The following is a 26,458-nucleotide window of genomic DNA, read 5'->3' as shown; positions in this document are numbered from 1 at the left end:
TTCCGGACCTGATCGAAATGCCTTGTCTCAGTATTATGATCTGGTTTCTGCGTCGTTTTTGAGGTCGTTACAGTAGCTGGAAAGTGTTTTGAGGGAAGTGAATTATAGTGAATTTTTCTCCTTGGTAATATATTCTGAAAGTGCAAATACTCGCAGCTGAGTTTGTATGTGTCTGCCTGCAAATTTTGTACTTCAGTCAGGGCCGTCTTACCCATAGGCGCTAGGGGTGCGGGGCACCCGGGCGCCTGGCTCTTAGGGGCGCCAGGCCGAGAGTCCGGGGCCTGAGAGTTGAGTCCGGGGAAGAGCCCGCCTGTCGGTTGGAGTGCCGCAGTGGGCTCTTCTACTGCGGGCGGCTCTGTGCCGTGAGTTCAGGAACTACCAAGCCAGCGAGACGCTGAGGCAGCCAGCCGGCTCCGCCCTCCTGTGTGCCTGGGACTGGGCAACCGGGGGGGGGGGATCTTTGCACCTCGGCACCGCATATGCTCAAGACAGCCCTGACTTCAGTTGCAGTTTCCAAACTGTGTTCAAGGGAAGTCCCATGCACACTGCACTGTTTAAGACATAATCAATGCCACTGCTAACACCTGACTTTATTTTTTGATGTAGGGGCCTGCTGGCAATGATGGTACCCCAGGACGAGATGGAGCTGTTGGAGAAAGGGTAAGAATAGTACACAATATTATATGGAGCTGTGTTGTAAGTTTTGGCGTCTTCTATGTCTTTGGGTTAAATCACAATCCGAACTCTGAACTGCTGCAATAAAAGCCAGTTTCAAAGCTCAAGAGCTTCAAATAAGAAAGCCAAGAAAACAAACTTAACCATAGTTTCAGTGAGGGCCAGTAAATTGTCCCCAATGTTTTAGAAGCTACAAGTCACCACAAAACCATTGGTCTCACTTGAATATAAAAGCTGCCAGTAGCTTTTATTTGTTGTATCAGGACTGCCGAAGGTTAGTGGTAGTACTTATGCATGCCGTATTTACATACAAACTATGCCAAATATAGTTGGTGCATCTCATGATTAAGATAACCTCATTGCTCATATTTGTGGCTGAGCTACCTTTCTGCATGGATGTGTTGATATTGTCCATGTGGATATGAGCTGTCAGTTTTAGAAGCAGATTTTCTACTAGAAGTGAAGAGAATGACTCTATTCCATCTTCTGTCTCGCCATGCTGGTTGTTTCAGTGCTGATTCAATTCGTGCAAGGGCATGCAACAAGATGTTGCAGTGTGAAATGATCTTGTTCAGATTTCCAACCAATCTGCAGTGTCTATTTCCAGGATACTCCTTTACACTCCTCTTTCTTCCTGGTTTAAAATTCCCCCAGCCCACCAGACAGACACTCATCATTCTATGGCTATTGAATTTGAATGAATGAATCTTTATTTGCGTCAGCCATTGGCCATACCAACAAAACAACAACGCAATATACAAAAACAGAAATAAAAGTCGATTATATAAAACACAGTTTCGGGTCCTGAGGCAGCAGTCAAATAGTGGACCTTATTCTGATTGGCCCAGCTAAAAACCTTGCAACCTTTGCTGTCACCTGTTCATCTTGATCTGCCAAGGACACTGTGGCAGTGGTTGGGCGACATGGAATAGACAATAAAAGAGGCGTGATAATCTCATTCCTCAAGTCATTATAAAGCATGCAAGCCAGAAGGGCATGTGCCACCGATTCGGTATTGCCATCTCCACAGGGACATAAGCGTTTTTTTGTGTGGAATCTGTTGGAATCGTCCCTCGAGTACAGCAGGGCAATACATACAATCTTGTGAGGGTAAAAGTGTGTCTATGTCAGGCATAGGCAGACTCGGCCTTCCAGATGTTTTGAGACTACAGTTCCCATCATCCTTGACCACTGGTCCTGTTAGCTAGGGATGATGGGGGTTGTAGTCCCAAAACATCTGGAGGGCCAAGTTTGCCTATGCCTGGTCTATGTTTTAGAATTGCTAGGTTATACAGATAGGGTGCCAGAGAGTCGAGATGGGAAAGTGGAAAATAGTCATACCGTGGGCAAAATTTCCTTATTGTGGCCAAGTTGTTCTGATGCTCAATATCATTTAGGCGCTGACAAATTAGATTGTTTGCTTTGCTAGAACCCAAAGTAAGTAGCTGTTGTGGCTATTGAATGGGCACATTCCTCACTGGGCTGTTTGAGGATTCCTTCTCCCCTGCTTAGAATTGTTCCCTAAAATTATTTTGGTCTTCCTGCTAATACCTCTGCCCTATGTGCTGCTTTAGCTATGTAAGGATTGGCAGTCAGAGAATGAATTTGTGACATATAGTCGAGAGAATATTTGTAATTCTTCTTGCAGGGTGACCGTGGCGAACCTGGACCTGCAGGCGTTCCTGGTTCTGTGGGTTCTCCAGGCACTCCGGGGCCAGTTGGGTCTCCAGGGGATGCAGGACTAAGGGGCGAACCAGTAAGTATGGACATTTCCTTTTGTCTTCGTATGTAGTTTCTCCACCCTTGGTCCCCACGTTGTGCTCAGTTCCCACCTGTGGCTGTCAGTGTGGGACAGCGGCCACACCACGGGAAACGGCTTCGACTGGTTGCTAAACCAGGTGAGGATAGCCGATGGGTCTCAAACCCTCGGTGAGTTAGGGACTTCCGCTGCATGTGAAGACAGGCTCCAGTGGATTGAGAGCAGTAGTGGGTCCAATGGCCATGAAGGTGGTTTCTGTATGTGCTGTAGAGGGAAGTGAGGGGCCGATGGGGCCCATCAACCTGGGAAGGTAGCCCATTTAGGAGAAGGAAAACTCTGATCCTAAACTTCTGCTGCCTTGTGACTGTACTCATTTGGGAGAAAGGCTTTAGGAAACTTGGCCTCCAGCTGTTTGGGGACTACAGTTCCCATTACCCCGACCACTGGTCCTGTTAGCTAGGGATGATGGGAGTTGGAGTCCCAAAACAGCTGGAGGGCCAAGTTTGGCCATGCCTGCTTTAGGAGTAAGTCCCAAGGAAAAATCCATATCCACTGCCTTGTGGGATATCTTCAGGAGAAAAAAGGCTAAGGAGTAAACCGTGCAGAAATCTGGAGTAGACCCCCAAAGATGGTTGGATGGAGCCTTGTACGCATCCTTCCGGCAACTCCTGCATACAAACTGATGCCAAATGTATTGCTCTGCTTTCCTTTGGACCACATCAGTGAGGCTGTCATCTTAGCATCCCAGGACCTCCTTACACACTGCCCAGGCTTGTGTCCTAGAGAGGCCACTTGGGTGCTGCTAACACAGCAGTTTGACTTCACCCCTGGAGGTCCACTCCATTGTTTTTCGAGACAGATGGAGTCCAACAACAGTATGTGACTCTAGTTTCCTGGTTGGCAATACAGCAGCCTAGAACTGAGCACTTATAAAGCAGCCACTTGTGAGGCTAAGGATATGGCCTGGTCATGCTTGGAGGAGACAGATGTCTCTTGTTCTTTCTTGGTGGGTGGGCTTGCTGTTGCAGTGTGGTGTAGTGGTTAAGAGCAGTGGACTCGTAATCTGGTGTACCGGGTTTGATTCCCTGCTCCTCCACCTTGGGCTAGTCACACTTCTCTAAAGTCTCTCAGCCTCACTCACTTCACAGAGTTTTTGTTGTGGGGGAGGAAGGGAAAAGGAGATTGTTAGCTGCTTTGAGACTCCTTAGGGTAGTGATAAAGCAGGATATCAAATCCAAACTCCTCCTCCCCCCTCCTCCTCCTCCTCCTCCTCCTCTTCTTCTTCTTCTTCTTCTTCTTCTCAGATAGTGCCTGCCGTTATGAAGTGTCATTGGTGACCATAGAGATACTATGTAAAAGAACTGTAAACATGGTAATGAAGTTGATAAAATAATGACATCAATCATGAATAAACTAATGAAACCACTTTTCATTTCCCTGTAGGGCTCTCGAGGTCCGATGGGCCCTTCTGGTCGTGCTGGAAAACGAGGTTTGCCTGTATGTCCTACATGAGTACTTTTAACTGACTGTAAATGAGTTAAATTTAGGGCAGAAAAAAATACCAGACCAGTTCTTTCTAGTTGTTTTCCAAAATTACTGTCAGTTTCAAATCAGCTGTTAAAAAATAAATAAAGGGATAACATTGCATTTCAGTTCAGCCAACTTAATGCAAGCAACCCATTGCAATATTTCAAATTAATCTAAATTACTCTTGAACTGAATCTCCGTACAAGCAATTTGGGATTTGCCTTGATATGGCTCACGCTTTTACAGTCGTACCTTGGAAGTCGAACGGAATCCATTCTAGGAAGTCCGTTCGACTTCCAAAACTTTCAGAAACCAAAGCGCGGCTTCTCATTGGCTGCAGGAAGCCGTGCCAGATGTTCAGCATCTGAAAACCGTTCGAAAACCGGAACACTCACTTCTGGATTTTGATTGTTCAGGAGCTGATTTGTTCAGGAGCCAAGGCATTTGAGATCAAAGGTACGACTGTACTGTAGTTTAAAAGTGAGTTCAGTAAGTATACACAGGGTTTGTACTTGTATTTATTAGTTGAATAAGCTTAAGGAAGCTGATGGATTCAAGCTTATGGAAGCTGAATCAGTAGCAAAATCTTTCTTTTTGGTTGGTTCCACCATTTGACTAGTGCAGCCAGCGGACTAATGTTCTTAAATGTACTTCCCTTCAAAGTTCTGAGCGAACAGAATTAACCAGAAGCTAGAAATTATCTTTGTTTCTTAATAAAGAGAACAAAAGGCCATTCTGTAAGGTTTTTTTATTATGCAGACTTGCAAGAGAGGGGGAAAGAAAACATTGCAACTATGGCATCATTGCCCTAGGAGAATTTTCATACTTATTTTGGGAACAATCTAACTGTACACCTTTTGCGTCACTGGGAGATATTTAAGCACGTGGTCAGTGTCCCTGTTAAATGTAAGGATGTAAGAAAAGCCTGCTTGATCAGACCAGTAGCGCATTGAGTCCAACCAGATGCCCATGGAAAGCCCAGAAACAGGATATTCAGAGATACCCTACCTCCAAAAGGGGAGTTAGATGGGGTGTTGTAATTATAGATAGTCAGATCAGTGTTAAGCCTCATACAGTACCCTTGGGACGCGGGTAGCGCTGCGGGTTAAACCACAGAGCCTAGGACTTGCCAATCAGAAGGTCGGCAGTTCGAATCCCCGTGACGGGGTGAGCTCCCGTTGCTCGGTCCCTGCTCCTGCCAACCTAGCAGTTCGAAAGCACATCAAAGTGCAAGTAGATAAATAGGTACCGCTCTGGCAGGAAGGTAAACACCGTTTCTGTGCGCTGCTCTGGTTTGCCAGAATTGGCTTAGTCATGCTGGCCACATGACCCGGAAGCTGTACGCCGGCTCCCTCGGCCAGTAAAGCGAGATGAGCGCCACAACCCCAGAGTCGGTCACAGCTGGACCTAATGGTCAGGGGTCCCTTTACCTTTTTAATACCCTTCAAGTTAAAATCCATGAATGATGCTTAACTTTACCCCCCTTCCTACTTTTAGGGTCCACAAGGTCCTCGTGGTGACAAAGGGGACAACGGCGATCGAGGGGACAGGGGACAGAAGGGTCACCGAGGCTTCACTGGTCTTCAAGGTCTCCCTGGACCTCCTGTGAGTCTTTATCAATATTTTTTTGCCTTTACTTTTATTCAAAGATTCCATTGTGGTCTATGATCTCTGATCTGGAACTTGCGTATGTCATAAACAAAATCTGCCCTTTTCCCCTTGTGGGGTATCCAAGAGCCCATATAGAGTCCTTACGTAGGTACCCTATTGGTATGAGAGAATAACAGAGGCCAACCAGAGAATATTGAGAAGCAAAGCAACTAGTAAGTCTGATCTTTATTGATCTGTTGCAACAGGGTGCTCCCCTCACACGCAGGAAAGGAGGAGGACCCTGAACAAAGGTGTGCCTGCCCGTATATAGACATTTTAAATTTCCTTCCCTGGAGCTCAAGACCACCCCTCCATACATCATACATACATCACAGAAGGGGTGTGACCCAAGACCACCCCCCTCAAACATCATACATACACCACAGAAACGGCGGTCTACAACAGAAATTGGAATGTTGTTGTTTTTCATGTCTGTCGGGTTATCTGATAAAGCCTTATCTGATTGCCTTTCCTGCTAGTATGTCACCCTTTGAAATGGTGATTACTAAATTCCTGAGACAATGGGAAGGCTCCCTGACCCCCTCCCTCCTTGCAGAGAAAACATTTGGTCAGTTTGGGAGTCAAAATGGTCTCAGGCCGGTCTTCCTCTGCCGATCTATGTACGTGCTTGGTTGGTACATTTATGAACCTTTATTATATGTATAAGACCTTAAAATTCTTATAACGCGTACCACTGTATATACGGAGCAACTGTGCATGCTCTTCCTATTACTTTTGACAGAAGGCTTTCCCCCTTCCTCACTGCAGTTAATAGGGAGCCTTTTGTAGGCAGTGTGCTCTGTTTGCTTTTCAGAATCCCCACACTCCAAAGGGTCCTCTGTGTGTCTTGCAAATGAAATGTACTAACGCATTTTTCTTTCTTATCTGCCTGCCCTCAACCCCAAAATGCAAATCGTTTGCCATATCGAGAACTTGAAAGAGATGAGTACCAAGTCCCTTCTAGTTTACAATCACCCCATCAAAATCTTCTTCTTCTTCTTCTTCTTCTTCTTCTTCTTCTTCTTCTTCTTCTTCTTCTTCTTCGAGTTGCCTGGAAAGCACTTGCCACAGAAAAGTAGATGAGTGACTACTTGCAAGCTTGGGCATATAACACAACAGGCAACATTTACCAGACAATTTTGCTTTTGCATCCTCTTATGATGAACTGCGTTATTTATTTATTTATTTATTTATTTATTTATTTATTTGGGATTGTATCTGTTGAATAGTGGGTAGACATAGCAGACGATGCAGCAGTTTCTCCAAAGCAGCTCTTTAATTGTAAGCTGGAACAGAACTGAACCGAAGGCTTCAGCCAGCCTGCTTATATAGAGCTCCAGTACAACGTAACTGTAACAACTTTCTGTAACTATCCAATCACTGAACGTCACTTTCGATCCCTTATTTGCATATGTGGACCTGAACTATCTACAGTATCCCCCTGCTGGCCCAGGGTGAGAACTTCAGTACATAACAGTATCCAAACTCAGTCAAACAAAGTGTAGACCCACTGAAATCTGTGCACACGACTAACTTAAACCCATTCTTTTCACTGTGTCTACTCTGAGTATAACTTAGTTGGAGAAAACCCAATATTTCTTACTCGCTCTTTTCCATAAGGTCCCAGGGCGGATTATAACAAAACAACCATTCACTTTTAAAAGCGAGTGAAAATGAAAGTCCCAAACCCAGGGCTTGTGTTTCCTTTGGGAATGAGGCACAGCAGAGACTGTGGTGATATTATATATGCTTTATTTGCTTACATATACAGCCTGAGCCTGTGATAGAGGGGTTCACAGTATTAACACCCCCAAAGGGTCTTTTCTCTCTCTCATAGCTAGCTGCAGGTTTCAAGCAGAAATCAAATGTTGCTCTCAAACATTTTTCTGACTCTCTCTCCAGCTTGCTGCTTTCCCTCCCACTCACATCACTGTAGCCCCAGCTGTCTCAGTCTGTTGAGGGAGGGGGCTCCATTCATTTACTGTTTTAACCCCTTAATTTAATTCCCGCTTAAGGGAATCACCCAGGCTACCAGCTCACCAGGAGGCTAACCTGGCTATTCCAAGAATTAAGCCTTGATTAAATTCTAACACTTGCAGGGTCCAGGGATTAGAGGAGTCGGGCACACAGCTTAACACCCAAACTCACAACACTACCATAATGTTTATTTTAAATAATGCCTCACCCATTTTATTTCCCTGCAGGGTCCTATTGGTGAACAAGGCAGTTCTGGGATTCCAGGTCCATTTGGCCCTAGAGTGAGTACACCAGATCTGAAAAACAATATGGAAACAATTAGATCCCCCCCCCCCCGTTGAAAGTTTGCTGTTGTGCAGATGGTGTTTTGTTGATTTCAAAGTAAATGAACTTTGCATGGGGATTACAATGTACTTTTGTTAAGCAAGGTTATTGCTTGAGGCTATTTGTCCTATTCTTTTCCAAAGATAATCTTGGATTTGTCAAAAAAAAAAAGTTAGCTTGCAGAGGATCTCAATTTTCAATCCCAAATAACAAGGTTCTATCCCTCAAGGTTATGGAAATGTTTGGATTTTTTTGTGTACATAGATGAATGGGATTCACGGAACAAATGGTATATGCCTTGTGTGCTAATTTGCATATCTTTAATGATCCTTAGTTATGTTTCCCAGTTCACTCTTTACAATATTTTCCCATTACTTCCTTGCATCACTTACACTGCCTCCCTGTTCCTTGCAAACACAATTCCATTTTTTAATTATTATTTTTTGCATATGAACAAAGCACAGATAGTGGGACAGATTCTGCCCTCAGTTATTCATGCCCTACCTGCTTAGGTGCCAGGTTAGATGTTATTTATTTACTTATAGCATTTGTAGGCTGCCCTATAACAAAAAATCCCCAGGGCAGCTTTCAACATGACTTTTTTAGCAACAAAAATAACCATATAATATGATGCAACATGAAACTTAAGAAATGGAGAATAAAAAGTAGATGCAAGGCCAAATTAAACAGTGCCTTAGCTCTGTATCTGTGCCTTAATATACAGAGGTGGAATCTACACATATATTAAAAAATTCTGAAAATGCTTTTTCGCATTGAATTTTCCATAAGGCTCGCCATTGCCATCAAGTGTCAAATTGTATATTGCACTTAAAACACACTTAAAATGTTTTATTTGTAGCTGTATAGCTGAGTCCATAGATACTTTTTTTTCTTAAAAAAATATTTTTTATTAAAGATTTTCTTGGATTACAGAAGTATGTGCAGTGTCTCCATTTTCAGGTTATAGAGTCTTTTCTACAGATCAGTTACGTTTGATGCGAGTCATTAATGTTGCATACAGTATAAGGTTAGGGTACATAAGATGGAGGAAAAGCCAAAAGTATAACTCTTCAGCTGAAGTGGGTGATTAATGTGCAAATTCCTTCCCAATGCAGGGTCCTCCAGGTCCAGTTGGGCCATCAGGTAAAGAAGGAAATCCTGGACCACATGGGCCAGTTGGACCTCCTGGTGTAAGAGGAACTTTGGGAGAAGCAGGACCTGAGGTAAACAATGGGAAATTTAGGGATGGCGGTGGCGGCCTGGGACTGTATCAGTTTAGGGTTTTATACAGCATTTACTCCATTACTGGTGCAAAAAGTAAGAAAACTATTGGTAGTAATTTTACTATTGGGAATTTTGTTGCTATGGAGGGGAAATGACTCTCTACTTAATTTCCAAAGGAGGAGATTAGCGAAAAAAAGTATGCGCTGTGTTGAAATTAGATTGATTTTGTGGGATATAGCTATTACAGTGGTACCTCGGGTTACATACGCTTCAGGTTACAGATGCTTCAGGTAACAGACTCCACTAACCCAGAAATAGTACCTTGGGTTAAGAACTTTGCTTCAGGATGAGAACAGATATCGCGTGGCAGTGGCAGCGGGAGCCCCCATTAGCTAAAGTGGTGCTTCAGGTTAAGAACAATTTCAGGTTAAGAACGGACCTCTGGAACGAATTAAGTACGTAACCAGAGGTACCACTGTAATGATAAATTAACATGGGTCATTAAGGTAAGATGGGGAATAAGCAGGAGAAATGATTCTGAGGAGATATGGAGGGTGTTTGTAGAATTTGTACTGTTAAAATGGAAAGGGGCCAAACTATCGCAAGAGGTGTTGAAATTTTGGGAGGTTGGATAGTTACAATGGAATGGTCTGAGTGGTGGGGTGCACATTATTCTTATTTATTTATTCTTATTTATTTATGTCAAAAAAAGAAAAACGGAAATTAGCTCGATTTCAACAGTGTTTAACAGCACTGTGTTGAAATTAGATTGATTAGCACCAGATGAAATTAGATTGATTTGTTACAAACTGCTTTGGGTGCTTATGGCAGAAAAGTGAGTTCATTAATTGACAGCATAATCTTCTCCATGCCTGATCAAGGAAGCCTCTTTGAGTTTAATGGGACTTATTCCCAGGTAAGCATTCACTGCACATTGTATAGCAGTATTTCCCAACCTGCTGTTCTCCAGGCGTTTGGGGCTACAACTTCCATCGCCCCAGGCAGCATGGCCATGTTGCATAGGATTAGATAGTCTTCAGACCATCATCCCATGTCAAAGTATTTGTCCAGTTGTTGCTCAGCTGTAACTGTAGTGTTTTCTTGCTGGGACAATGCAATCATCCCTCCTCCATTACTCGCAAATCCATTGCAGTTGGGCATGCCAGATCAACGCACCCAGGTGTTGTTTAGCAACTTAGCTAGAATGCTGTCCCTTCATAGCTTGTGCCCCAGGCGTTCCACTGAGTCATCAGGAGTCTGGTCTCTCTCACTACTTTTACCTTTAGGGTCCACCAGGTGATCCAGGTCCCCCAGGTCCCCCTGGTCCTCCAGGCCATCTCACTGCTGCACTTGGGGACATCATGGGACATTATGACGATATGATGCACGATCCACTGCCGGAATTCACAGAAGATGAAGCTGCCCCAGATGACAACAATAAAACAGACCCGGGAGTCCATGCCACACTGAAGTCGCTGAGTAGTCAGATTGAAACAATGCGTAGCCCTGATGGATCTAAGAAACATCCAGCCCGCACCTGTGATGACCTGAGGCTGTGTCATCCATCCAAGAAGAGTGGTACGTGTATGTTTGTCTATGTATGTATGTATGTATGTATGTCGGCTGTCAGAGTCACTGTTGATGAAGGCAAATATAATAATAATATAATAATAATTTATTATTTAAAACCCGCCCATCTGGCTGGGTTTCCCCAGCCATTCTGGGCGGCTTCCAACAGAATATTAAAATACAATAACCTATTAAACATTAAAAGCATCCCTAAACAGGGCTGCCTTCAGATGTCTTCTAAAAGCCTGGCAGTTGTTTTTCTCTTTGACATCTGGTGGGAGGGCGTTCCACAGAGCTGGCGCCACTACTGAGAAGGCCCTCTGCCTGGTTCCCTGTAACTTGGCTTCTCGCAGTGAGGGAACCACCAGAAGGCCCTCGGCACTGGACCTCAGTGTCAGGGCAGAACAATGGGGTGGAGATGTTCCTTCAGGTATACTGGACCAAGGCCGTTTAGGGCTTTAAAGGTCAGCGCCTTTGAATTGTGCTCGGAAATGTACTGGGAGCCAGTGTAGGTCTTTCAAGACTGGTGTTATATGGTCTTGGTGGCCGCTCCCAGTCACCAGTCTAGCTGTCGCATGCATCAACTGATGTAGAATTAAAACTTCTGCAGTCTGCCACAGCACTGAATGGTCTTAGGTCTTAGAAGCACCACCATAGCAATGTCTATCTGCTATGTAGCAGCTGATTCTCTTTCTCTTTACCCTACATGTTCAGTACATCTGTGTCAGAGTGTAGAAGAAACTGGGTTTTAATTAGCCTTTCATATGGGAGCCATAACATAAGAAAATTTGGTGGTCCGTAGGGAGGAAGCAAGCCAGAATCATGGACCATAAGACAAGAATGTCTAAGAATTGCAGATGAAAAGAGCAAAAATTGCAGTTCGCTTCGTATCTTTTCATCTAAAAACAAAAAAACCCTCTACAATATCTGCTGGAGTGATTTAATATAGTTTCCAAGAAAAACAGTTTCCCCTTAAACTTATCAACACAAATTATTTCGGCCAAATCTCTTGCAACCTCCTAGAGCAGAGCTTTCCAAACTTTTCATGTTGGTGGCATACTTTTTAGACATGCATCATTTCACAACACAGTAATTCCGTTTTACTGGCAAACTGGAGGTAAACTAACCCCTTTCCAGCGACACACCTACACACTGCAGCCGACACAGTAACGTCTCACAACACACAGTTTGGAAAGCTCTATCCTAGAGTCTTCAGAGTGGAATAAGCTTATAAGAATGAATAAATGTGATAAAATGACCTGGCTCCTGACTTTCCTTCCACTGCAGGATGGGAGGGGAGAGGTCTGCCGGATGGGAGGGGAGAGGTGACTCTCACCAATTCTTCTTTCCCACTGCAAGCCTTCAAACCCTATGAAAATCTGTTCCCTTGGACTGTGGCAGCCTCTGGAACAGTGGAAGTTGCTGCAAAAGTCAAAAGTCTTCCATGGGTGGAAAGAACCTTTGAGACTAAATTGAGATCCAAGCCCATAAATATTAAACTTTATGCATCCATATTTGAATATCACCTGAAAAGGTCTGGAGGTCCTTTTCGAGAGGTCCAGATGGTGGCAATGTGAGAACGGGACCTTCTCTGCAGTGGCTCCCCATCTGTGGAATGCTCTCCCTAGGGAAGTTCGCCTGGTGCCTTCATTATACACCTTTAGGTGCCAGGAAAAATGTTCCTTTTTAACCAGGCCTTTGGTTGATCTGATCAACATCCCATACCCTTTTAAAATGTGGCCCCTTTTTTGGTGTGTGTGGGGTTATTATTGGGTTATTGCTTTTATTTTTATTTTATATACAGTGGTGCCTTGGGTTACAGACGCTTCAGGTTACAGATGCTTCAGGTTACAGACTCTGCTAACCCAGAAACAGTACCTCAGATTAAGAAGTTTACCTCAGGATGAGAACAGAAATGGCACGGCAGCAGCGGGAGGCCCCATTAGCTAAAGTGGTACTTCAGGTTAAGAACAGTTTCAGGTTAAGAACGGACCTCCAGAATGAATTAAGTTCTTAACCTGAGGTACCACTGTACTGTGATCTTTTTATGTGAACCGCCCTGAGACCTCCAGGTATAGGGCGGTATATAAATTCAATTAATAATAAAAATAAAACGGCAACATGGTATAAAACACCAATTTAACCTGTCCTGAGATTGAACATGAATAGAGTGTTTGAGGAGTAGTTCAATTGTTCTCAGGTTTTTGTATATGGAGCTTTCTCCCTTCCTTCCGCTGACTGTTGAATTCTCTTTCCACCCCTTCTCTAAAGATGTCCCATATTCATTTGTTACATTACCACCATGCTGCTGGATGACTCATTCTTGAATAGATTATATTGAACCAGAAGAATTGTAGTATGGTTCTATGCATACTTACTTGGAAATGAGTCCTACTTTGTTCAGTGGGATTTACTTCCAGATGTCTACATGTTTGCTTGTTGCCTTACAAAACTGGTTTACTCTATTGTATACTTTTGCTGGAAGAAACCTGTGTGTGATAATTATGACCTAGTCACTGGACCTAACCTGGACCAGTAATTGTTGCCTTGTCCCACTTTAAACTTTCCTGTTTGATCTTTGCAGGAGAATATTGGATTGATCCTAATCAGGGTTGTGTGGAAGATGCTATCAAAGTATTCTGCAATTTGGAAACAGGAGAATCGTGTATACCTGCCAACCCAGCTAGCATCCCACGTAAAACATGGTGGACTAGTAGATCATCTGACCTAAAGCCCGTATGGTATGGACTTGATATGAATAGAGGTTCACAGGTAATTAAAGTTACTTTTTTTGGGGGGGGGGTATTCACCTCATCATTGTCTTTTAGAGGTTTTTAGAAATGTAATCCATAATGAAAATAATATTATAAATTTAGGTGAGTTGAAAAGTTTAGCACATTTAGTTATTAATATGTCTGGTTTTTAATATAGCATTTATTTTATGTATTAGATTGATTATTGGCAATTTGGCAGCCAAAGCTCTCAGTTTTGCTTGTGACTTAGAACGGAAAAAGCAATTTTGTAATGTACAGGAGTAACAAATTGCCGCAATCCAGAATCAAATGCCAGCATAAAAATACGCCTCACCTTAGAGGCCAGCATGGATAATATCTTTTCCTGGGCCACCACACCTTCCCAAACCTCTGAGAGCAGTGGAACAACTAAGAGGTCCTCCTCTGCTAATTTCAACACCCAAGAAAGAGGGGAGGAAGGAGACAGTCTTTCAGATATTAAATTAAAATTCCTTATACTTCAACTGAATTGCATGGATTTAGGGGAGAATAGAAGATATTATCTAGAGTTGTGTAAATGAGTTTTTACTTCTTCATATCTCTGCAGTTTGTCTACGGAGATAGTGAGTCACCCAACACTGCTGTCACTCAAATGACTTTCCTCCGTTTGCTGTCCAAAGAAGCTTCTCAGAATATCACCTACCTTTGCAAGAACAGCATAGGGTACATGGATGACCAAGCCAAGAACCTGAAGAAAGCTGTGGTCCTGAAGGCAGCTAATGACCTTGAGATTAAAGCTGAAGGAAACAGCCGCTTTAGATACACTGTCCTTCAAGACAGCTGCAGCGTAAGTTGGCGGGTTTCTTTGTTTTGCATTTTCAGCACTGGGCATTCATAATGAGACATAAAGCAAAATAGGATTTTACTACTAGCTTCTCTCAACAAGAGAATATCCCCAAAGCTTTGGGTTTTGAAATAAGAATTTACAATGCGGGGGGGGGGGGGGGGGAGATATCGCAACCAGTTGCACTGTGTAATTTCCAGTCACAATGAAGGCCCTGTGCACTTAATTGGTCATCACAGCCAGATGGCAGCTGAGCGGAGGGGAAAGCTCAACATACCTTGGGCAGTCATAATGATGCTACACACACCAAAGGCCCATAGCAGCTTCTATATGAACTGGCAATTTTATCTGCCTGCCAAGAGCCTGCTAAATATAGGAACACAGGGAGCAGCTTTATACAAATTCGGACCTTTCCTTCATCTAGCTCAGTACAGTCATACCTTGGAAGTCAAATGGGATCCGTTCCGGAAGTCCGGTTGACTTCCAAAACATTCAGAAACCAAGTGCGGCTTCCGATTGGCTGCTGGAAGTTCCTGCAGCCAATCGGAAGCGGTGGAAGCCCTATCAGACGATGGGCTTCCAAAAATAGCTTGCAAACTGGAGCAGTCACTTCTGGGTCTGTGGCGTTCGGGAGCCAAAACGTCCGAGAACTAAGCTGTTCGAAAACCAAGATACGACTGTATTGTTTACACTGACCGGCAATTTCATAAAATAGTCTCCCTCTCCCCCAGGGATTTAATCCCCCAGGGATTAAACCTTTTTGAGGCAAAGTGCTCTGTCACTGAGCTATAGTCAGGGCTGTTTTCCAGCTGGAACTCGCTGAAATTCAGTTCCGGCACCTCTCAGGTGGGTGCCATTTCCATTCTAAGAGAACAAGGGAGGCGCTCATGGTGAGTTCTGGCACCTCTTTTTCTACAGTCCTCCTTTTGTTGCCGGTGTGTTGTAGTGGCTCTTCTGCTCAAACCAGGCTGTCCTTTATCATAGCATATGGTGCTGGTTTTAACCTTTAAAGCCCTATATGTCCTAGGACCCTCGTACCTACGGGACCGCCTCTCCTGGTATGTCCCACAGAGGACCTTACGGTCTTCAAACAAAAACATCTTGAAGATCCCAGGTCACAGAGAGGTTAGGCTGGCCTCAACTAGAGCCAGGGCTTTTTCGGCTGTGGCTCCAATCTGGTGGAACGCTCTGTCACAAGAGACAAGGGCCCTGTGGGACTTGACATCTTTCTGCAGGGCCTGCAAGACAGAGCTGTTCCACCAGGCCTTTGGTCAGGGCACAGCCTGACTCCCTCCTTTGGCAATCTTCACAGAACTTTAGCCTAATGGTTGCCATCAATTTGATTTGAATTAATTTTATAGTGAAATGATTTTAGAATGTTGTACTATTTTATTGTTGTTAGCCGCCCTGAGCCCGACTTCGGCTGGAGAGGGCGGGATATAAATAAAATTTATTATTATTATTATTATTATTATTATTATTATTATTATTATTATTATTATCATCATCATCATCATCATAAAATCGCACAGACTTTTGTGTACGCTAAATAGCAGGCACCTCTTTTGGGACACATCTTCTCAGTTATGAGCTCAGGACGTGTGTATCAGATTGCAGCCCACCTCGGTTGTCGGAGGCCGGATTTAGCTACTGTGAACTATGGCTAAGTAGTGATTGTAAGAACTAAGGAGGGCTATGGGGGTGCGTCTGTGTGCAACAGACTGGAGCTGGTCATAAGAAGAGTCTGCTGGATCAGGCCAAAGGCTCATCTAGTCCAGTATCCTATTCCCACAGTGGCTAACCAGATTCCTGCAGGGAAACCCTCAAGGAGAATTTAAGGACAAGAACAATCTCCCCTCCTAAGGTTCCCAACAACTGCTATTCAGAAGGTTTGCTGCCTTTAGCTGTGGAGGCAGATCATAATCAACATGGCTAGCGGCCATTGATAGCCATATTGTCCAGGAATGTGTCCAATTCTTTTTTAAAGCCAGACAAGTTAATGGTTGTCATTGTCTCCTGTGCAAGCGAGTTTAATAGTTTAACTATGCACTGTGCAAAGAAGTGCTTTCTTTTTTTCTTTCTTTCCTGAATCTTCACTGCACCCAGCATAGGTAAAGGTAAAGGGACCCCTGACCATTAGGTCCAGTCGTGACCGACTCTGGGGTTGCGGCGCTCATCTCACTTTATTGTCCGAGGGAGCCGGCGTACAACTTCCGGGTCATGTAGCCAGCATGACTAAGCCGCTTCTGGCGAACCAGAGCAGCGCACAGAAACGCTGTTTACCTTCCCGCCAGAGCGGTACCTATTTATCTACTTGCACTTTGACGTGCTTTTGAACTGCTAGGTTGGCAGGAGCAGGAACCGAGCAATGGGAGCTCACCCTGTCGCGGGGATTCGAACCGCCGACCTTCTGATTGGCAAGTCCTAGGCTCTGTGGTTTAACCCACAGCGCCACCCGCGTCCCTTGCAGCCAGAATAGCACATGTTTATTGGCTAGGAAGGCCTAGTTTTCTTCTTGGTTTGCAGAGGATCTGACCAATAGCCTCGAGTCATTTCCCCCCCTCTCTTGTTTTCCTTCTCTTGCAGAAACGTAATGGGAACGTGGGCAGCACCGTCTTCGAATACAAAACCCAGAATGTGGCACGCTTACCTATAGTCGACATTGCTCCAGTGGACATTGGAAGTGCAGACCAAGAGTTTGGAATAGAGATTGGGCCAGTTTGTTTTGTGTAGTAAAAAAAAGGAAAGAAAGAAAAAAATAATAAATAAATAAAAAGGGGGGGAACATACATATTCACAAGCATTGGGAAACAACAGCAACAAAACACAAGAATTTAGACTGAGTGAAGTTAATCCTGAGACTCTTGAAATAATGGCTGATATTGGAATCAGCATTGTATATAACAGTTCTTTCTAATTCCCTGGCCTGCTTTAGGTTATTTATTTTACTGACTTACACACCTTCAGTCTTAATTGTCCCAAGTCAACTTTTTTAATGAAGTAATAGGACTTTAGAAGGACAAATGACCACCCTTTGATGCAAAAATAGCTAACATGTTTCTTAATTAAAAACAAAACAAAAACATCACCGTCATTCTTATTTATACATGGGGTTTCTGCTCAGTTTAAAATGGGTGCAATTCGCATGAAGCAAGTACTCTAAACAGATGGGTATATGTAAGACGGTCAATTGTCCACCAAGTTAAAACTCACTACTGCACCAGTGAGGCATTGTAGATTATGACACTGATATTTTTTTTTAAAGAAGCCAGTACACCAATAACTGGTTAGTTAATTCAAATTAATATGTGAAATTGACCCCTGCCCTGAACCACCTATTGACCTTTACTGATCCCTTAGATTAGCCAAGTCACAGTGCTGTGGTCAAGGAAGAAAAGTCAAATTATCCCTTCTATGTAACTCTTAAAGGTACAGAGGTCCCCTCAGGCTCCAGACACAGGGACCCCTAAGGCCACTGGGCCCACCATCTCCAAAGCTCCCTTACCTTTCCATTTCTTTCTTGCTAATAGTACAAAACTACTCCTGTCCTCTTTGCCTTGTGTGAGGTTTCCTCATGTCCCACTTTCTACTTGGACTTCTGTTATTCAACTTCATGACTTTACTGCAACTCATTTCTTCAACTCCCTGGTTTTCAGTCCATCTCATTTGCTGTTTAGCTCCCCCCCCCAACACACCACTATCAATTCTGCACCTGGGTTTTGTAACTCAAGGAAATTCACTATCTCCTGGGGCCCACTTAGCTTTCCAGTTTGGGGTCACTTTGCTTTAGCATATAGCTCTTCCTGTCCCTCCAGCTCATGTTTGGGATTCCCCCAGCCAATCTGAGATTTCACTTTCGTCACGAAACTTGGAATGTTCAGAATATTCTTTGGGCAATTTCATGCTGTAGAATGTTCTTAAACACCAAGGTAGCTCAATGAAACATTGCCAAGAGGTTTTACTACCACTGCTGCCACCAATTCCTTCAGTGAATCACACTATGAATTGTAAAGGTGTGGCATACTCTCTGCAAACAGAACATCATTGTTTCATCTTTGCTCCCAATTTCAATAGTCAACCATAGTAGGTATTCAGTACACATTTGGAAGTGTTTTGGAACAAGGTTAATATCTATTTCACTGATATTAACTTTCCAGTAGTGTTCATGTGCATCCTGCCAGGGCTAATTTCCTTGTTTCTTTAGTTTATGCCCTTCTGAAATAGCATAGAAAATAGGCAAAAGGTGTGAGAGTCTGCAGTTTCCAAATGTTTAAATGCAAATCTGATGCATCCAATTGGCAAAGGTCATTGGAAGCTTGCCAACCGTTCATCAGACGCTTTCTGACCACAATGATATTACAAAGGCTTGCTTCTTTTGCATTTTTGTCTTACTTTCATGATGTAAGTAGGGGAAATTAATGTCAGAGTCTATCCTTAGTGCAACAAAGGACTAAAGTTTCCATGAGCTCGTGGGCAATGTTCTTAAGCTAAGCCATTTCAAACTTTTGGAGAAATTTGAATCTGTGAAACAGCCTTCTTTCTGCTTTTGTTTGATCCCCAATCAGATACGATCCAAAAGAAGAGTTAGAGATGCAGCTGAAACTCTGCTTCCCGATTTCGAGGCAGTGGCTCCTACTGCGAAAGTAACAAGCTGCTGTAAAGCTAAACACTAACTTGTCAACTGCTGCAGCAAAATCGGGAACACAAAGCTGTGTACCACCATTTGCAAGTGTGTATAGACATCCCTTTCAGTCCTGGCCACCATTTGTGAACCATCAAGCACTCTGATGAAGGCTATCCTCTGGGATCATAGGGAACAATGCATATTGTGCGTTTATGTACTCTGACACAGTGAAGAGAGCTGAAGTAGATGATGTACACATTCCTTATGGCTCGAATTCTACAAAATTAAGAACAACACGTGCTACCTAATGTAGTTAGCTAAATGCATAATTCCAAATACTGTTAATAAGTCGTCGGTTTGGTAATGTTTTACCCCCAAAGTCTCCATTTCAAAATCAGTGGTTGGGATTGGGGTGGTGATTGGTGGTTGGTTGCCTGTCTAATGAGCAATCCCCAATGGGCAATTACCTCTTCTAAGTTATAGTCAGTGGATAGAGTTTTGTTGCATTGTGGTCAATATCAAAACTCCCGAATGACTTCATGACATCGGGATTTCCCTACTGCCTCTAGTGTATTGCCCAGTTATGTGTGTTGTCATGTATTCCCATATATTAACCCCAAAACCAAGTATTAATATAAATTACTGTTGCTGAGATACACTTTCGCTTAACAACTGGTCATGCATCACCGGAAATTCTGACTTAACTGCCTTGATCAATCAGGGCAAGCAAATGGTCCATCATTTCTTAGCATGAGCTACCTCATCTCTAGAAGCTGGGATGCATTTAATAATCTAGTGTTTGTTCTAGATACAACAAGGTGCTATGCTTCTGTTATAATTCCAAGAATGGATATAGGCAGGGCAATATAAGGCAGGGCAATATAATATAATAAAGTAAAATGGTTTTGTTTTTTTTAATAAAAAAAAGGGAATGGTGCTAAAATGGTGTCTGTAAAATCCTGAGAAAATAAAAGACTGTTGCCATCAACTTATTTTTTTGGTAGAATTTAGTATTAGTTTTCTGGTGTCCGAGAGAAAGTGTTATTCTGTGCATTTTTCTCCCTTATGGTTATACCATATACAGAATGCTGTGTACATCAGCATATCTTTTTTACACAGAGCATGTGGATACAGAGGTCCGTTCCTTTCTTGAAGAATTATGCTCTCTCGTTTCTTGTTTTGTTTCTTTTGAAAATAAACACACACAAAAAGAAAGAAAAGCCATACGCATAGCTTTATTCATGTATCTTTGCAAAGCATTTAATTAAATACAAGTTTCTTGTTGAGTAGTGGCTTCCTTTGTCTATAAGAGTCCTTCTCACAATATCTATTTCTGGTGGAAGAAAACAGGATTGTATTGTATTTGTGTATGTGTATGTGTGTGTAATAAGTGTGTGTGATAAGTGAGCGTGCACTATGCTGCCTGTGATTTTTTTTTTAATGTAGCACCCAAAGTCTTTTATAAATTAAATTATAAAGGGGAATTTTTTTTTAGTTATATATGTTTATGACAGTGCTTAAAAACTAAAGGCAAGCAATCTGAATGATTGCCATTGAATGCAAATCTGGAAACTCAGGATTTGACAACTCTGGCTTTGGAACTCTGGAAATTCAATTTTTAAAAATTGTTGCTGAATAAAATATTGTGATAAAATCAGTGTGTCAGTTTAAATTACATGGAATATATCAGGAAAGACACATGAACATCTCCTGAAGTTTGAGAAGGGGAATTTTTTAAAATTAGTTTCACATTTAAAGGCAACCCTTCCCAGTGCCATTTTTCTAGAAAAAGAGGTGCTGGAACTCACCATGAACACTTCCCAATGGCAATGGCACCCACCTGAGAGGTGCTGGAACTGAGTTCCTGTGAGTTCCCTCTAAAGCCCTGACCCTTCCTAACTTGCATGTCCCAAAACAATATGTGAACCGAAATACAGCCAGCCTTTGGAATTCATATTTCTCCAAATTTTGTAAGGCAGTTCTTTGGCCAGGTAATGCATACAAAAATGCATGTACTGGGGTAAATTGTGCATAGAGATGCATGTATTGGTGCAAATAACATTCCAAATTGTATTATATTAAGTGGGAAATTGCTTTGCAAAATTTGTATATTAGGCCAAATTGCATACAAAAATAGGTTTATTAGGAGAAATTTGCACTAAAATGTTGATGAATCTTTTCAAGGATTTTTAAAACTATCTCAATAGTTCTCTAACGGATGTAGAAATGAAGAGAACTGAAATTGAAGGCTGTAAAAATGAGAAACCCAAACTGACAGGTTTTTCCACCCCTACCCACTATAGGAGGAAATCCACAACAGAGTGCAAGATTCAAAGCAAACTGCACTTCTCGAATCAGTGCGGTTGTAGCATTTCACCTTTAATTGTGCTTATACAGTGGTACCTCAGGTTAAGTACTTAATTTGTTCTGGAGGTCCGTTCTTAACCTGAACCTGTTCTTAACCTGAAGCACCACTTTAGCTAATGGGGCCTCCTGCTGCCGCCACGCCGCCGGAGCACGATTTCTGTTCTCATCCTGAAGCAAAGTTCTTAACCTGAAGCACTATTTCTGGGTTAGCGGAGTCTGTAACCTGAAGCGTATGCAACCTGAGGTACCACTGTACATACATGTTAGGCTGCAGTCCTAACCTGTGGCTGGCAATTTCAGGGCATGATGGAGGGGGACCACCAGACCCCTTGCACCGATAAGAGCCAGAGTGAAAGATAGGTGTGTACAGGGGGGAAAAACTACAGCGCACCATCTTGCAGACTGATGTGGTGAAGAGACCAGGATCAAGTCTACTGTGAGAGCAACAGGGCCTGCACAAGCTCCCGTTAATCATACGCCGATTCAGTGCCCCACCCATGTTTCAGGGGGCTCACTGGCTACCATTGGTGGGGACATCTCTGGCAGTAGTGTATGCCCACCGTTTGGGTGAGCACAGTAGTGCACGGACCATTTGAATGGCAATGCCTATTAACTTTGTGGGGGACCCTCAAATATTTCATGGGGGGGGGGGAGGGTGAAGGGACCTCAGCTCCTAGGAGTTGGCTTCTCTGCTGCTGGTGGAGCTTGGTAAACCTTTGTTGAGGGACACTTCCGATTCATCCAAACACCTTCCAGCATGGTGGATAAATAGCTTAGGATTGTCCTGCTCATTACATGCTATAATCTGAAATATTTGAAGGTTCACACTGGGCATTCTAGCCAAAAAACAGTGCAAAGAAGATACAGGCTATACGGTTCAAGAAGCTGTTGTCGAGACTCCTAGTATTAGATCTAACATGATCTGGAGTCTGTGCTTGCAGTTCTGTAACCACCAGGGAGAAGTTTTCATGAGTTGCCGTAGTATTTACACAACATTGCCTTGTCAAATGTTAGGTTCAATTCCTATTCATGATTCAGTAGCAACGGGCTTCTGAAAATGCAAGGATCGATGAAATGACAAGTGGACAGGGAGAACAGAAATATACAAAGCAATCCTAAGAGAGGTCTAAGGTAAGGTAAAGGACCCCTGAACAGTTAAGTCCAATCAAAGGTGACTATTGGGTTGCGGTGCTCATCTCGCTTTGAGGCCGAGGGAGCCAGCATTTGTCCACAGACAACTTTCTGGGTCGTGGCCAGCATGACTAAACTGTTTCTGGTGCAACAGAATGCCATGATGGAAACCGGAGCGCACAGAAATGCCATTTACCTTCCTGCCACAGCGGTATCTATTTATTGACTTGCACTGGTGGGCTTTCGAACTGAAGGTTGGCAGGAGCTGGGACTGAGCAATGAGAGCTCACCCTGTCGTGGGGATTCAAACTGCTGACCTTCTCATATGCAAGCCCAAGAGGCTCAGTGGTTTAGACCAAAGCGCAACCCTTTGCGGTCTAAGAGGAGCAAAGTGGTGAATCAACTGTCACATCCAAAGCCCACAGTATTATCTTTCTTATAGTGTTTTGCTATACTGGTTCCAGACTGGCATAGATAAGGCCCCATCAGGAAAGCACCAAAAGAGGCACATGACATCCCCACAGTTTTAAAATGCTGACTTAGGCTCTAACACTAATGCTACCTCAATCTAACTGTGCTTTCTAAACCTTGGTACCCAGTGTAACAAGATTGAGGTGGCGGCAGAGAGAGTACTTTTTTCTGTTTTGCAGAATCCAATGACTTGATTAAAACGGTTGTGCTGCAGCAATGGATCCCTTTGATGTGTGGAGTGGGGTACTTTCAAATGATGGAGGCCCAATTATAAAAAGCCAGCTCCTTCTGAACTCTAGTGCAGTTGTGCTGAATGTGCCTAGTGAAGGGAAAAAGAAAATCTTTCTAGACAGAGGATGAGCATAATGCAAGTTCCATGTTCTGGCTTCCTGTTGTATTGCAAGTAACCTGCCTCACCCAGTTCTGGAAATCAGGATCACAAAGAACAGGCAAGCCACTATAGTAAACTCTGCAGTACAATGGAGATGAAAAGTCGCTTGGCCAGTGTTTGTGGTTTCACGCTGAGCCCACTCTCAAGTGAAAGATCATGCCTCGAGCATCCAAAGATGTCTTTCCATGGGTGAAGAACCTAGAAAGGAGTATGTATGTGAGGCAAGACATGCCTGTGTGAAAGGAGAATTCTGCAGCATTTCAGCAGAGGCACTACCTTGGACCAAAAACGGAGAGGCCAGTGGTGGATGCCTGAGACGTCTCACACACACAACCTGTGTCATGTGCGTGTCGTCAGGAGGAGGCAAGTCATTGGGAGGAGATATTGCCCAGCACTGTGCAGCTTCAATGGCCATTGCTGCTCCTCTCTTGTGCTCAGGATGAGTCTGCCTTTGATGCTGTGTCGCGCTCAGCTTGGCGGTTCGGTCTCCTCCACCTCCTAAAGCTGGCGCTCTTGGGTCTCAGGTGCAATTCATGGCATGTGCAAGGAAGTACTCCATTTTGAAACCCTTGAAAGCTACTGCTAGTCAGTTTATATGAAACTGAACTAGACAGATCAATGGAATGACTTGTTTTGAGGCAGCTTCCTTTGAGAAATTTCACATGATCACAGTTGTTGGCCCCGTTGTTTTCGGCCTACTAGCACAGGCCTCCACCCTTTCACGAGAGAGTGCCTAACTTGAAGAAACATTGTGAGAAGATTTATATGGACTTCTAGCCTTTCTACCAACTTTCTCTTTGGGGATGGGAGCCATCATTTATGTCAGAGATTGTGCTGAGGAGGAATGCACTGAGGAGGAATGGTAGGAAACTCCCTCTCCCCCTGCTTCTGACCAGGATCCTGAATCTTCCCAGGAGCAGAAGAACAGTATAGATTTGGAATAGCGGTTTGCAGAGGGACATAGTTCAGAAGGCAGAAGCTGGGAAATACTGGATGGGGAACAGCTAGGAGAAGATGTGCTGGGAGAGAGAGAGTTAACAGATTCACTGTCTGTTATGTACTGAGTTGAATAGGATCCAAACTGCAACAGTCTGATTGGTCCTAGAACAATAGGATCCAAAAGGCAGCAGTCTGATTGGTCCTAGAACAATAGGATTCAGAATGCAGCAGTCTGATTGGTCCTAGAACAATGCAGCAGTATGACTGGTTGGCAGGAACTACCCAATCATGCTCCAGATAGAAGTGAATCCACAACCTGATTGGCTTACAGTGGAATTCCTGAATTAGCCAATCATGTGCAGCCCATTGTGTAAATAATGTATATAAAGCAGATACTTTGAGGGGACATTCATTCATTCCTCCTCACCACTATGAGCTGAATAAAGAGCATGAAATCACTTTGCGACTCTGAGTATATTTCACTGTCTCTGTAAAACATTCATCCGCTCAGCCCAAGGTCAAGAACAGCTGATAAGGTGGCAGCACCAAAAGCACAGTGGTTACGAGATCAGGTTACAAAACGTGGTAGTGACGTGGGTGACTAGGGAGGAAGTGGGTGGAACCCTTAATTGGGAGCTCCGCAATTCCTAGGACAGGAATCCTTTGTTCTTTTTCTGTGCTCATTAAAGATTTCTAACTGGTAAGAAGACTCCTTTCCTTTGTTCTGCTTTGTTGTTGTTGTTTAGTTGTTTAGTTGTGTCTGCCTCTTCGTGACCCCATAGACCAGAGCACGCCAGGCACTCCTGTCTTCCACTGCCTCCTGCAGTTTGGTCAGACTCATGCTGGTAGCTGCGAAAACACTGTCCAACCATCTCGTCCTGTGTTGTCACCTTCTCCTTGTGCCCTCCATCTTTCCCAACATCAGGGTCTTTTCCAGGGAGTCTTCTCTTCTCATGAGGTGGCCAAAGTATTGGAGCCTCAGCTTCAGGATCTGTCCTTCCAGTGGGCACTCAGGGCTGATTTCCTTCAGAATGGATAGGTTTGACCTTCTTGCAGTCCATGGGACTCTCAAGAGTCTCCTCCAGCAGCATAATCCAAAAGCATCCATTCTTCGGTGATCAGCCTTCTTTATGGTCCAGCTCTCACTTCCATACATCACTACTGGGAAAACCATAGCTTTAACTATACGGACCTTTGTTGGCAAGGTAATGTTTCTACTTTTTAAGATGCTGTCTAGGTTTGTCATTGCTTTTCTCCCAAGAAGCAGGCGTCTTTTAATTTTGTGACTGCTGTTCTACTGCCAGTGGGGGGAAGGAAGCTGATTCCCCAAAGCCTGACAATTTATGTCTTTTGCTATGGACTCTCTGAAACTCTTCCTAATAACCAGGAGTTCTCTCTCTAGTTACAACTCACCTAGCAAACATGGCCAGTAGTCAGGGATGATGGAAGCTATAGTCCAGCAGCACCTAAAAGTCCAAAGGTTAACTGCCTCTGCTTTAGGGTGTGAACATGCCAGGGGCAGCACGTTCCTTTGCACTGCTTGAGGTGAAACGAGGAGTGCTGCCCTACCCTGCCATTGCCACATGTCCCGCCACCACTATAGCTGCTGCTGCTGCTACCACTACCCGCTTTGCTGCCACCAAGCCCCCTGCTGCATCTACCACTGGTGGAGGAGCACCACTGCCATTGGTGCCGATTTCAGGTGAACTCTCACCCAGCATGGACACGGACCTACCCAAAATCAATGTCGATGGTGGCGCCTCTTCTCCATTGCTGGGGTGGGTGGGTGATAGGGCAGTGGAGAGCCCATGAGATAGCTACTTGGGAGGCTTCTGCTGCCCAAGGCAGAGACCTGACCCTGCCTAATGCTGGAGCACGTGTGAATATGTCAGTGTAGATTCTTGGGAGAAAGGGGAGTTGGCTGTGGGAACAATATAAACGGATGCCTTCCCAAGTGCCCATGTGTAGCAGCATCCGTCCAAGCACCGCAGAAGAATATTGATAAAAGAATTGTTTTCATTCTCTCAAGAAACTCCTCTTCATTGCAAAAGGTATGTTGCATTGATAGGCTACGTTAAAACAGTTTCATAAAGTGTTGATGGATTTGTGGGATTATGAGAAATCTTTGCCTGAGTTGAAGATGAGAACTGTGTGGAAGAATTTGTGACCAGAAAGAGGAGTAGACACAAGAAGACTGGAATAAATTTAAAGAATATTTAGCTAAATATTGTAATATGAGATAATTAGAATGTAC

General features: G+C 43.7%; 1 protein-coding gene across 1 annotated transcript in view; it reads left to right on the top strand.

Moving 5' to 3' along the window:
* The window catches only part of COL5A2 (collagen type V alpha 2 chain), a 182,321-nt gene extending 161,762 nt beyond the window's left edge, over window positions 1-20,559 (top strand). The window contains exons 46-55 of the mRNA XM_083703922.1: window positions 607-660; window positions 2,324-2,431; window positions 3,878-3,931; window positions 5,459-5,566; window positions 7,816-7,869; window positions 9,028-9,135; window positions 10,423-10,714; window positions 13,290-13,477; window positions 14,045-14,284; window positions 16,868-20,559. Of these exons, the coding sequence (XP_083560048.1) occupies window positions 607-660; window positions 2,324-2,431; window positions 3,878-3,931; window positions 5,459-5,566; window positions 7,816-7,869; window positions 9,028-9,135; window positions 10,423-10,714; window positions 13,290-13,477; window positions 14,045-14,284; window positions 16,868-17,014 (1,353 nt within the window). The 3' untranslated portion in view covers window positions 17,015-20,559. The remainder of the gene's footprint in view (window positions 1-606; window positions 661-2,323; window positions 2,432-3,877; window positions 3,932-5,458; window positions 5,567-7,815; window positions 7,870-9,027; window positions 9,136-10,422; window positions 10,715-13,289; window positions 13,478-14,044; window positions 14,285-16,867) is intronic.
* Window positions 20,560-26,458: the final 5,899 nt, after the last annotated feature.

Source organism: Podarcis gaigeae, assembly GCF_964106915.1.
Source record: "Podarcis gaigeae genome assembly, chromosome: 1".
NCBI classification, from domain to species: Eukaryota; Metazoa; Chordata; class Lepidosauria; order Squamata; family Lacertidae; genus Podarcis; species Podarcis gaigeae.
The sequence above is the reverse complement of the archived record's forward strand: the minus strand, read 5'-3'. Positions and strand labels throughout refer to the sequence as shown.